The following is a 13,705-nucleotide window of genomic DNA, read 5'->3' as shown; positions in this document are numbered from 1 at the left end:
TTGGACATGCAAAATCAGCAATAACAGGGAGAAACAAGCATTTTTGACTTGCTCACAAATTCCATTCCACACATAAACTGGGAGACAAGGTGGCCAAGCTCATATCCAGTTATTATGGAACAGGGTGTGTTTTCACTGAATCTATTCTATGCTAAGTAAGTTATCTGCTCTTGTGTAGTTTGAGTCTTGATTGAATTAAATATATATTGGGTTCCCCTGACAAAGATGAAGACAATTCTGTTGAAACATATGATGTATTTTGGTATGCCAGCTTATACAGTGTCACTATCTTCTGGATTTGACCTCTGAATGTTGCTATCATATATTTGGATATTCAGGAGTTAAATGATGTTCAGTAGAGTACCAAGCACAGTGTAAAACACAAAAATAAAACATTTGGATTTTAATTTGAAGAGGACTATAAGAGAGTACCTTGTGGAGCGAGATAACACACCCATAATGCTCAAATAACAAAACAAGAATCTTGCTAAGATCGCTTGACTTGTGAAAAAAAATTAATTGATACAGATTTTCAGTAACTGTTGTATTTTTTTCTGTTGACCTGTTTCAGATGAGTTACCTTAATATTGAGGAGAATGTGGAAAATGAACTGTGCAAGTTTGCTCTAATATCCCGTGGAACCTCTGAGCGGTTCATCTTACAGGCACCAAGCATTGAGGTCTGGCAGGCTTGGGTTCAGGATATCAATCAAGTTCTTGACGCTCAGCGTAATTTCTTAAATGGTATAACAATTTTATTTCTTCTGTATTCCACGTTGTACATGCTGTGCATTTTAGATTTGAAATCATACTAAAATTCAAATAACTGTGCCTTATCCATTACATATTTTTTCTCTAACACCCTTAATATTCTCTTGAAGGTCATTTTATCCATCGGACCCACCTCCTGCATCCTCAACCATGTTCCCGTTAAAATGCTGACCACATAACCTCTCTTCCTGGTTCCCAAGTTATAGCCAATATTCTCTCTCTTCAGGTATTGTCCCTCTCCCCTACAAATCTGCTTTCTTCAGCCTGCTCTTAAATAAACAAATGCCAACACTCTGCCCTTGCAAATTAGCACGCCTTGTGCAGTCACTGTTCTCTCCCAAACCCTTGAGTGTGTAGTCACCTACCAAATCCATGTCTGTCTTTTCTGGAGCTCCATGCCTGAGATCTTGCAATCAGATATCTGCCCCTAACTCATTACCAAACAGCTCTTAGCAAAATCGCAAAAGATATCCTGTGTGCATGTCTTGCCTCTTTGTCCTTTGACACAGCTGACCAAACAATCCTCTTCCAACACCTCTCTTCTGTTGTTCAATGGGGTGGGACTGCTCTTACTTAGCTGCATTCTTAAACATCTACTCATATTCAGAGTATCACTTACAATGGTTACGTGTCGCACTCCTCCACAATTACCACAAGTCTCTCGCAAATCTGTCCTTGTGCCCCTCTTAGTTCTAACCCGCAAGTTGTTGCTTGGCAGCATCATCTGAAAGCACAACACTGTTAATAAGAATCAAAGTTACACACCATAGTTTGTTTTTTATGATAATGCCAATTATGTGTAATCTGTACTTAGTTTATCTTGTTCCCTCTGTGACATGGTTGACTTTTATTGCAGCACTCCAATCACCAATTGAATACATGAAAAAAGAAAGTGGTAGTCAATCCTTAGTCAAAACACAAGCAAGCCGGATACCCCAGCCCAAAATCAGAGCACTCTCCACTCCACAAGTGGGGTCTGAAAAGCCACCGAAGTCATCGGCTCACAATCCATCACTACCAGCTTTAAAGCTATCTACCTCCAATGGCACTACAAACTTCAATGACGATCAGCAATATGGAGATAATTACGAGCAAATCAAGGTACCTACACAAGAAAGACCTTCAACTTTGTTAAATAATTTTTGACTAACCAGAGGAGACAAACTAATCTATCAATAGCTCAAGTTGCTTGGACTCTTAGTTTTCAAGAATTGTAAGGATTATCCAGTGCTACAGTCTAGTTAATCATATCAGCAAACTAACCATTAGACTAATAATCTGAAGTAAAGACATGGACAATATTTACAATAAATGATGAAACATTTGTGACAATCATTTATTCTCACTGGGCTCTGAATGGTAGTATGTCATCAATAAAATGTTAATGCTATCTATGTAACAGAATTTACACAAATAATAATATAATGCACAAATTAAGTCAACATATCAAAACCTACTGCATATTCACATAACTGTACATATAGTTAATGGGCAATCTTTGCAAATTGCAAATTGAGGCATCATGCTTGGAAATAGTTCTTTTTGTTGATGGAGTTAACGAAAGATATAGGAGAGGGATCAAAATATATGAAAGTCTTTTACTAATGAGATTTCTTAATGTTTCACCAGTCTTTAGCTGTTAATAGACATTAGGTTGTTTGATTTACTGCATTGTTAACTGGATTTCATGATGACCATTTGTTTTAAATAATTTCCTTCTACAATTAAAGTAATCTGATTTAGGCTATTCAATGGGTGCTCCATAAAGAATATTTACACCTTCAATGCCTGCAGCATTAATCCAAGCCCCACACCTCACAAAGAAGGTGACCCCTCCCTCCCCCCCCCCCCCCCCCACCCCCACCCCCCCCCCCCCCCCCGCACCCACCCCGACACTGTATCTTCCTTCATGTACAACAATTTTAATAGAACAAAGAAAATGAATTAATGTCTTTAAACACCAGCAAAGCTAAAAAGGGGTGAATTCAACACATTCATGGCATAGCAATGGAGGCATATTTTTATGAGCAAGGACGTTTTGTTGGAAGTTACATCTTCCATTTGTGTGCCATTGACATTATTCTCCAAGTTGCCTTGTTTTTTTCTATGCCTTCTACAAATCTGTTTGTTTGAGTCCTCATTGATTTTATTTGAATATGCTCATTAATGACAGCCACTGTCCCAGCAATTGAGAGTTTCCTGTTTTACACCTGGTTAGACTGGTTTTCACTGAATACTTTGGATAATTTGAATAGTCAATCTGGAATGTGCAATGCTGCAAGGCCAAATTGGCGTTTGCATAAGTCTGAAGTGCCTGAAAAAGTAATGTCTGCAGTTTGCTCATATTTTTCAACCTTTTATTAACTGTATATTTTTCTATACAAAGATCTGAGATTGCCTTTTCACTGCCTCGCTTTTAACCTAATGGAAGATTTGCGTACCTTTGTTTACAGCAGGGCATTAGAGGAACAGATACAGCATTCTGTATGGTATATCATTTTATTGCATTATCATTGAAGAAATCAGAAAGCAACACTGGATAAAGTGAAGAGAGTCAGCAGCTAGATTATAAAAGATGTAGCATGTGTCATCACTGACGTCCTTTCTTCTGTATATCACATACTGCATTAAATCTTTCTTCTTCACTTTCAAACAATGGGGCATTCTATTAAAACATTAGAACTGCTACCACATCATTTGTAGCCTTCTTTCCCCATCTTGATCATGTCAAATATTATCACCCTGAATACAGATTTCTTGTCACAAAAGTGAGCACTGTCCTATGTGACTGACCTCCAGTAATAGTCAAGTGTCATGTCAGTGCACATTCTGTTTCATGATGATAAATGTCAAAGTGCACATGGTTTACTTTTTTTTAAAAAGGACATTCCCCTCAGGGATGCCAGCTACGTTTTTAGACTGTGGTCCTTCCCGACAGCAGTGATTGTCGAGGGGATTCCAGCCAGTGCCTTTGGCTCTGTGGCCATCGTGGTGGCTGGACTAACGCTAACTATCATGACCTGCCATCATTGACACAAAGCTGCATTGCATTCTGACCCTACTGCTTCCAGAGCTGCAGTGCAGATATAGTCACCAACTGGTTCCTGGACACTTCTCAACTGCTTTATTTATTGTGGAGTCAATAAAGATGCTTGAAAGGAAGTTAGAAACCATACATCATGTTTCTACACAGATACCCACACCTGTCATGCATTGTCAGAAATCAGTCTAAAGGTCTGCATGTAAGTGTGATATTCCTCAAAACTCTTTCTTCTCAAATGCAGTTCATGAATTGAGCACTTCCATGACTCAGAGGGAGCTTTTTGCCCAGCCTCCAGGAGAATGTAACAGTTCCTTACCCATACCTCCAGTTCCAATGTACCCTGTGAATTATTTAATGCCACAACCTTGCTACCACTATCTAAACATCTCTGGGTGGATGTCTTTTGATCTGGTGTCTGGGAGAGAGAAAGCAAGTGTGATTAGGGTAATAAGTTGGAGAAAGTGGTGCAGAGTCATGTTAAACAGGACACAGCAGCTAGAAGGCCTTGTCTTCATCTTCCAGTTTGTCATCAGTTTCTTTCTCCTATGCTATTATGTTACTGTGGTGGATTTGCAGGAAAGGTGGGTAGAAGGTAGGAATTTGTGAATGCTATTTCTTCAGAATTAAGGGCCCTGAGAAAATGATTGTAACATTCTGTGTGGTGCTTCTGAAGAACACAAGGATGAGATAGCTTTGGCAAATAGAATTAAGGAGAATCCAAAGGGTTTTTACAAATATATTAAGGACAAAAGGGTAACTAAGGAGAGAATAGGGCCCCTCAGAGATCAGCAAGGTGGCCTTTGTGTGGAACCTCAGAAAATGGGGGAGATACTAAATGAATATTTTGCATCAGTATTTACTATGGAAAAGGATATGGAAATAGATGGTGACATCTTGCAAAATGTCCAAATTACAGAGAAGGAAGTGCTGGATGTCTTGAAATGGTTAAAGGTGGATAAATCCCCAGGACCTGATCAGGTGTACCTGACAACTCTGTGGGAAGCTAGAGAAGTGATTGCTGGGCCTCTTGCTGAGATATTTGTATCATCGATAGTCACAGGTGAGGTGCTGGAAGACTGGAGGTTGGCAAACGTGGTGCCACTGTTTCAGAAGAGCGGTAAAGACAAGCCAGGGAAATATAGACCGGTGAGCCTGACCTCGGTGGTGGACAAGTTGTTGGAGGGAATCCTGAGGGACAGGATGTGCGTGTATTTGGAAAGGCAAGGACTGATTCGGGATAGTCAACATGGCTTTATGCGTGGGAAATCATGTCTTTTTGAAGAAGTAACAAAGAAGATTGATGAGGGCAGAGCAGTAGATGTGATCTATATGGACTTCAGTAAAGTGTTCGACAAGGTTCCCCATGGGAGACTGATTAGCAAGGTTAGATCTCATGGAAAACAGGGAGAACTAGCCATTTGGATACAGAACTAGCTTAAAGGTAGAAGACAGAGGGTGGTGGTGGAGGGTTGTTTTTCAGACTGGAGGCCTGTGACCAGTGGAGTGCCACAAGGATCGGTGCTGGGCCCTCTACTTTTTGTCATTTACATAAATGATTTGGATGCGAGCATAAGAGGTACAGTTAATAAGTTTGCAGATGACATCAAAATTGGAGGTGTAGTGGACAACGAAGAGGGTTACCTCAGATTACAACTGGATCTGGACCAGATGGGCAAATGGGCTGAGAAGTGGCAGATGGAGTTTAATTCAGATAAGTGCGAGGTGCTGCATTTTGGGAAAGCAAATCTTAGCAGGACTTATACACTTAATGGTAAGGTCCTAGGGAGTGTTGCTGAACAAAGAGACCTTGGAGTGCAGGTTCATAGCTCCTTGAAAGTGGAGTCACAGGTAGATAGGATAGTGAAGAAGGTGTTTGGTATGCTTTCATTTATTGGTCATAGTACTGAGTACAGGAGTTGGGAGGTCATGTTGCAGCTGTACAGGACATTGGTTAGGCCATGTTGGAATATTGTGTGCAATTCTGGTCTCCTTCCTATCGGAAAGATGTTGTGAAACTTGAAAGGGTTCAGAAAGGATTTACAAGATGTTGCCAGGGTTGGAAGATCTGAGCTCATGGGAGAGGCTGAACAGGCTGGGGCTGTTTTCCCAGGAGCGTCGGAAGCTGAGGAGTGACCTTATGGAGGTTTACAAAATTGAGGGTCATGGAGAGGATAAATAGGCAAAGTCTTTTCCCTGGGGTCGGGGAGTCCAGAACTAGAGGGCATAGGTTTAGGGTGAGAGGGGAAAGATATAAAAGAGACCTCGGGCAACTTTTTCACGCAGAGGGTGGTACGCGTATGGAATGAGCTGCCAGAGGATGTGGTGGAGGCTGGTACATTGGCAACATTTAAGAGGCATTTGGATAAGTATATGAATAGGAAGGATTTGGAGGGATATGGGCCGGGTGCTGGCAGGTGGGACTAGATTGTGTTGGGATATCTGGTCGGCATGGACGGGTTGCACCGAAGGGTCTGTTTCCGTGCTGTACATCTCTATGACTATATGCACATCTACATTGTGATTTCCTACCTTGTGTCTGAAAGGTACTGCTGATCTCCCCATTTACTGTGAAGGCTCACGGGCTTGCACTCCAAATGGATGAAAGGTTTAATAGCGGAAACGCCCCTAGCAGTGATAAGCCTTTATGAGCATTGGTGAAGAGAAACAGTTAACATTCAGAGTCCAGTGGCCCTTCTTTGGAAAACTTTTTTTTTGCTTGATGTTCAGTGAGGAGGCCATGATCTAAGAGAAGGTATGAGGAAGTGCCTCAAGACTTGGTGCTCAGCTTCTGCAAGGTAGAGGTTAGCACACCAGATGGCAGCAGCACCAGCCTATTGGCAGGTTCAACAACAAAGGGGACAGTGAGGTCTGCAGATGCTGGAGATCAGAGTTGAGCGTGTATTGCTGGAAAAGCACAGCAGGTCAGGCAGCATCCGAGGAGCAGGAAAATCGACGTTTCGGGCAAAAGCCCTTCATCAGGTTTGAGGCCTCATTCCCGATGAAGGACTCCAGCCCGAATTGTCAATTTTCCTGCTCCTTGAATGCCAACTGACCTGCTGTGCTTTTCCAGCAACACAATCTCAACCCAGGTTCAACAACAAAGTCAGGTTACGGTTATGAGTGTAATTCATTGAAATAGGAGCAAAAAGGGATAGGATTAAGTCCTTTGCTGAGCATCACAGAAGTAAACATAGGATAGTATGGGGAATACATGGAAAGAGGTTGTATAAGGGGAAGGGAAGGAGTTGAAGGCGAGAAAGAATCCAGAGGGGCATCAACACCAGTGAATTCTAAAGAAGACTTACACTGGACTTGAAATGTTAACTCTGTTTCTTCAGAGATGCAGCCAGACTTGCTGACCTTCTCCCGCACAAGAAGTACATGAGTTTACGTTGGTTTTGCACCAGGAATCCCAGGAAACCTGAATGCAATTCTTTTTGCAGGCTTTGGGAATATGTTCCTTTTAAAAAGGAGACAACAATGTGATCGCTTCAGGAAAATTCTTACTCATTCTTCACTGGGTATTTGAAAAAGAGCTAGAATTTTTTTTAAGTGATATGGTGATTTTATAAACTCATCTCTGAGGGGAGTCACTGGATTAGTCCAATTGTTTACATCTGAAGATCCTTATTTGATGTACTCCACTTGTTATGTGACTGATGCTATGTAAGGTATCAAATAAATTCCAGTGGCCAGCATTTTATGAATGTTTACAGAAATGTTGTTGCTGGACAGAGAATAATTTGATTGTCATTTTTTTGATATCACAAAAAAAAACTACAGATGCTGGAAATCAGAAACAAAATCAGAAATTGCTGGGAAAAGTAGAGTTCAGGTCCAGTGACCCTTCTCCAGAATTGATTCTAGCTACGAAGCAGTTAAGTAAGGATGAAAAGTAAACTTAAACATTTTATTCCTTTCAATTTATGAATTGATTTTTAAACCAGCTTTCCTGAAGATCAACATTAGAAAATCATGATCCTCCTCTAATCGCTACAGGCTCTCGGAATGTGAATGCAGACAGTGAATGTTAATTGGATGCCGTTTGCTTTGCACAGAACAATACTGCTGGATGCAATGGGACCTCTACCATGTTGGTCACTCAAGATTATGGTGCAGTGAAGGAGAATGAGATCTGCGTATTTCAGGGAGAAGTGGTTCAGGTCCTCGCCATTAACCAGCAAAACATGTTCCTAGTGTACCGACCTGCAAATGAACACTCCCCTGCTGCTGAAGGGTGGATTCCAGGCTTTATCCTGAGTTATACCAGTGATTACTCCACAGAGACTGACGAAGGATGCATCAAGTAAGTGCCAAGTGGCTGCCCTGGAAGCAGCGTGTGGATGTAAAGAAAAAGATGGCTGGTTTTCCCTCCTGATTTTATCCACAAGGCTATTGGAACAAACTTCAGAAGTACCCAGTGAATGCTGGATCTTCATCTTAAAGGAGCTATGTCTGGCAGCTCCATTTTTCTGTTAATGTTCGTAATACAAGTGACATTTATGAAGTCATGGCATGTTTTACTTTTAACACTACACTCACGTGAAAATGATTGGACTGGAATTATATTTATGTTGTGTTACTAATATGTTTGTTTTGACTTTTATAATCATTGGGCATCAGGCCTAATGTTGAACTGAGGCCTGTCTCCTCCAGATGGAGACTTTTTTGTTGTCTATGGCAATTTGTACAGCATGTAATTTTTTAAGAAATTCTTTTTGTTTCAAATTTATTGACAGTATATTGTAAAAAAAATTTACTTTTTTTGTTTCGCCAGGACTCCTTCTAATACATTCCTGTACAAAAAATATTTTGCACTATTTAATATGCCCACATAAATAAAGTCAGGTTGTGCAATATAGTCAGAATGCTCTTCGTTGTACCTGTAATGTATCTAATAATAAATGTATTTTAAATATGTAAATTAATCTTGAATATGAGCATGTTTTAATTAAGTAAAATGGCAAGAAAACTGTTCTGCTAAATTCTAAAGTGCAGTGATTAGAGGTGCAACATTTGTACAGGCTTGTAATTAATATTCCCTACAGCACGCATTCCCTGAGCTAATGATGTTTTGGATTTACTGGCACACCTCACTTACTTTTAGCTTCAGATTTTATCACATGACCAATATTTAATATCATGTTTTAATCATTGATTTTGATGAAGTAATCATCTCTTTTTGCCAACACATTCTGCAATTTTCAATCTGAATATCTCATAGTCTCATGGGATGTTAAATGTGCATTATCACTGAGATTTGAAGGAAATGCAAATGCCAAATTCAGATCTTGTGAGATTATGTGATATTCAGGTAGAGAACTAGTGAAGACTTCTGACATTTTGGGTCTTGTTTTCCACTAAATCTGTTAGATTTTTGGCAGTGGAAATAAGTTTTCTTGGTTTTTTTTGTGGGAGCGTACCACATTTGTTTTGTTATATTCTGCTGATGGCTGCCAGAGTTTTACGAATGAAGAGAAATGTTTTTGGCCCCATTTCCATCAGAAGCCTAAGATATTCAAGTTATTTGGTGCATTTTTTGGTACAACAGGAAGTCATGTTCTTGGCATACATCACTGCATTTGAGAAAGCGTGGAGAAAAGGAGAGCAGTATGAAAAATGAAGGGAGGTTTGAAAATGATGATCGTAAATCCAAGGATATTCTGACCAACAAAGCCTCTGCTGATGTGAGTAAGTCAACATTTAGGAGCTGTGTGTTGATACCATTAAGGTCTAGTCAAAAAGTAGTACTCATGGAGGGTTGATTGCTTAGCCTGCTTTCAACCAACATTTTTGCAGGAGAATCAAAATGGTTAATGTACACAAACTTTTTCAACAGCTTTATCTCACCTCAAACAATGCGTGAGTTTTTTTTTCTAAATTGCAGATTTGTTTTGAAGCACCCGGTTGAGATTAACAACATTAAGTATTCACTGGTACAAATTTATTGAACAATTGCAAAATGCAACATTTCTACAGTGGTGGAAATGTATAAACTTCCACACCAGAGTCACATGACTAAAAAAAGTACCCAAGTAAATGCAAGCCTTGTCACTTGACCTTTAAACAACAGTCTGCTTCAACAGCCCATTATTAACACATAACTTTGGAACTAACTTTATCAGAATCAAGCACATCCATGTTCACAGTAATCATGCTGCTGATTTGTTGCCACTAAATGCACTTCTCTTTGTGAGTGAGTCTGAAGTTCAGAGAATACAATGTACCATAATACGTTCGCTGCAATTGTGAATAAATTAATTTTTTAACAACGTTGTTGTCTGTTATCTTACTATGTGTAAAGTGTGAACTCACTCAAGGCATGGAACAACGTTTGCTTGGACAGCTGAAAAAATTTTCAAGATCTAACCAGCTCTCTTAGAATGTACTTGAAAAGAATCCCTTAAGCCATTTCTAATTTTTCTGTAATAAATGTCTCTTTGCAACTTCTTTAAAAGTGTACTAAGGTCTCAATTAAATTGCAACCTTTTTCCTTGCAAAGCAAACTACAGTTGCACACCCACCAACCCAAACTTATTGCCGCAGTGTTCCTGAATAAACTAGGAACTGTTTTATTGTGGCCTAGTGATTGTCTTTCTTTATTTTTGGTCAGCACTTGTTGTTACTGTTGTGGATTAAGTAATTTTATTTACCAGGTGGAAAAACATGGAAACCCGCTTGTGGCAGCTTGAATACAGTCATAAAAGACTCAGTGCATCATGCCATGCTGTCTGTATGTTTTTGCAGAATTTCTGAAAGTGTGAAGCTAGAGTAAGCTTTTTAATTATCATTAATTCTGAAATAAATTTACTTTGCTGCAGAGTTTTTGCAAAAATGGTTAATGATTTCAGTCATTGATGTGCAGGTCATAGTTTTGGTCAAGAATTGTATTTCAAGCTTAAATATAACTAACTGCTGTCCGAAACCTAACTTTGCTCTTTTTCTTCCCTCATGCTGCATTAAAGGAATCAAACAGTTCTGAGGAATCCGAATGTGATGATCTTGACCCTAAAACTAGTATGGAGGTAGTAACAACTGTTTTGCATATGATATTAAAACAAATCTGCCTGTTGAGTATTGGTGATGAAAGGACAGTGATCAGAAAGCAAAATATCATTTTCTTTTTTTCTTCAAGTCAGAGATTTTTGTTACTGATTTGTCAGTTTCTTGCCAGCGGAGTTATGAGTGTGCTATAAAGAACTGTAAAATCCTCAATGTTGCAAGATTGATTTCAGCCAGGCCAATAGAGAAGACACTGAAATGAGGTGAATGTTTGGCCTTATGGAAGATCTAATGATTAGGTTTCCACTATCTCCAATTCCACTTCATCGTGTCACTCAAAACTGACCGATTTCAATCATTGACAGACTCTGAAGATATCTGATTTTATCTATGAATTTTCCCAGTTGTCAAGAAAATAGAAAGCATTATCTAGTTATCAGAGAAAACTCTGTTCAGGACACCACATATTTAAAAAAATGTCATTTAGCTTTATACTTTTAGCTGCTTCATTCTACATCAGTTTAAAAACATTTTTAAGTATACTTTATATTGACTGAGGAAGAATGCAAGACAGATGGTTCAATTTGAAACACAGGTACATTCCATCTAGATGTCCAGATTAACAGTGTTGTAATGTTGTAAATTGCCTGTATTGGCAAGTTTTAATTAGATTTATTAAAAATTTGAGTGTTTAATTGGAATTATGGTAAGTATAATGACAGTGTAAAATGGAAAATGTCAAATGTCTTTTCTGGGACAGTTCAAAACTAGAGTAGATATTTTTAAGATGAGAGGAGAAAGTTTTAAAAAGAACACAAGGGGCAATTTTTTTATACACTGAGTGGTTCATGTGTGGAATGATCTGCCTGAGGAAGTGGTGGATGCAGGTACAGTTGTGACATTCTAAAGAAATTTGGATAAGTACATGAATAGGAAATATTTAGAGGGATATAGGCTAAACACAGGCAAGTGGAACTAGTTGGTTTTGGGAAAATGGTCGGTGTGGGCTAGTTGGACAGAATGGTCTGTTTTCATGCTCTATGACTCTATGACATTTTTATTTGAGAACAATAATAATTTTACTAAATCTTTTTCAATCAAATAATATTGCACTATCCCATTGTTCATCTAACACTGCCAATGAAATCCTCATTCCACTTCACTATCATCCCCAAGACTCTGACTCCACAACCACTCCTCCATTAAGACCTTCGTGGTCTCCAATATTAATCAGTCCACTGATGTAAATTTCATCTGCACACACTCAAGGCTAAAACTTCAGGCTGAAACAAATGATACAGGACTGCTCTCATCAGTGAGCATCATCACTCAAAGTAGTAGAAGGAAAGCAGAAAGTAGTTGAGGCCAAAACATTGCTATAATTTCACAAATGAGTTGGATATAGCACTTGGTGTTAAAGGGTTGAATGGCCTTCCTCCCATTTCTATTTTCTGAGCTTCTATGTTTCTATTTGGAAACATTATATACAAGTAAATTGTTGCCCACATGTATGTCAGTGACATCCCCACTTGGTAAACAATCCAGGCCACCTATCTGAGAGTGAATCGGAACCTTCTCGAATTGAATATTAGATAAACTGGACCCATCTTATTGACTTTTGCAAAAGAACTATCTAATCTTGCTCCTTACAGAATCTCTGAGTCAGGCTAAATCATATGGTCCAGAGCTCTATGTCCTGTCCAATTCTCTGCCTCCAATCCTTCACCAAATCAACATATCTGGAGATCTTTGCTGAGATTTTATAGGGTCTTGTGTTGTGTGCTGGAAGTTGGAGGAGTGCTATGTCTGGTGAGATGGCAAGGGTGCTGGGTCCATCACCTTACCACCAATGTTTGCCTTTTAAAAAGTGGTGGATATTGTGTAAGGTAATAGTTGTGAAGGGGTTAATTTCTATGTTACTCTGACTCCATCATTTTACTAATGACACACAGTGTATAGGTGAAAGCAAAGAGTTCTACTCTAACTATCAGAGGAAATAAATATATCCATGCCTGCTCCTGAAGGTCTTAATAAATATGCCAAACTAAATGTAGTTATATTTTTGCTTCCATGTGATAAACCTTCTTGTTAGCTAGGAAAAGTGCCTCTTCTATTGATATTGTATTGTGGTGCATCTTCTCTATTAGATAGCCCCAAAACAAAGTAAAGAAAAAGTGGGATAGGTGGGAGCAAACTGGCTCAAGCAATCCAGTACCACATTTGGATAGAGGTGGCAAAGACCAGGAGGTAACCGGAGTGGTCATCTGGGGAAATACCACAAGGTTGCAGTGGTGCAGATCCTACTATGAGGAAAATGAATTCAGAAGACATTGAAGAAAAAAACCCAAGCGAGTTCATTACTTTAGGAGCATTAGCACTGTTAGAAGACACAGTCAGTCAATAGCTGAACCATGATTACTGACCCAAAAGAGACAACAGCAAGGCCTCATCACCTTTAGACTGCACAAGTCATAGGTATGAGAAACAGTGAAGGCCAGAAAGAAATTTAGACCGGGCTTAAAGAATTAGGAAGATCTCAGACTTTATTTAAATTGAAGAGGAGAACATTTAAAGAAGATTAGTGGAAAAGCCTTGCAGGAGAGGAAAAATTATGAAAATAAAGATTTGAAAGGACCAGAACTCTGTGATTAAATCATGGTTTCAGCAGACTTTGGGCAGCATGGTGGCTCAGTGGTTAGCACTGCTGTCAGACAGCACCAGAGACCCGGGTTTGATTCCAGCCTTGGGTGACTGTCTGTGTGGAGTTTGCACATTCTCCCCATATCAGCGTGGGTTTCCTCCGGTCCTTCAGTTTCTTTCCACGGTCCAGGTTAGGTGAATTGGCCATGTTAAATTGCCCATAGTGTTCAGGAATGTGTCGGTTAGGTGC

General features: G+C 39.4%; 1 protein-coding gene across 6 annotated transcripts in view; it reads left to right on the top strand.

The window, feature by feature from the left end:
• kalrna (kalirin RhoGEF kinase a) overlaps positions 1-13,705 on the top strand; it is a 753,406-nt gene that overhangs the window by 683,467 nt on the left and 56,234 nt on the right. For 3 of the 6 annotated variants that reach the window (XM_072579334.1, XM_072579335.1, XM_072579333.1), the window contains 5 exons: positions 572-743; positions 1,627-1,871; positions 7,872-8,119; positions 9,365-9,500; positions 10,779-10,838. In XM_072579334.1, the coding sequence (XP_072435435.1) occupies positions 572-743; positions 1,627-1,871; positions 7,872-8,119; positions 9,365-9,500; positions 10,779-10,838 (861 nt within the window). Of the gene's footprint in view, positions 1-571; positions 744-1,626; positions 1,872-7,596; positions 7,696-7,760; positions 8,120-9,364; positions 9,505-10,778; positions 10,839-13,705 lie in introns of those variants that run through there. The other 3 variants (XR_011961692.1, XR_011961693.1, XM_072579336.1) reach the window with 3 other exon arrangements.

This window comes from Chiloscyllium punctatum, chromosome 10, assembly GCF_047496795.1.
Source record: "Chiloscyllium punctatum isolate Juve2018m chromosome 10, sChiPun1.3, whole genome shotgun sequence".
Taxonomy (NCBI): domain Eukaryota; kingdom Metazoa; phylum Chordata; class Chondrichthyes; order Orectolobiformes; family Hemiscylliidae; genus Chiloscyllium; species Chiloscyllium punctatum.
The sequence above is the reverse complement of the archived record's forward strand: the minus strand, read 5'-3'. Positions and strand labels throughout refer to the sequence as shown.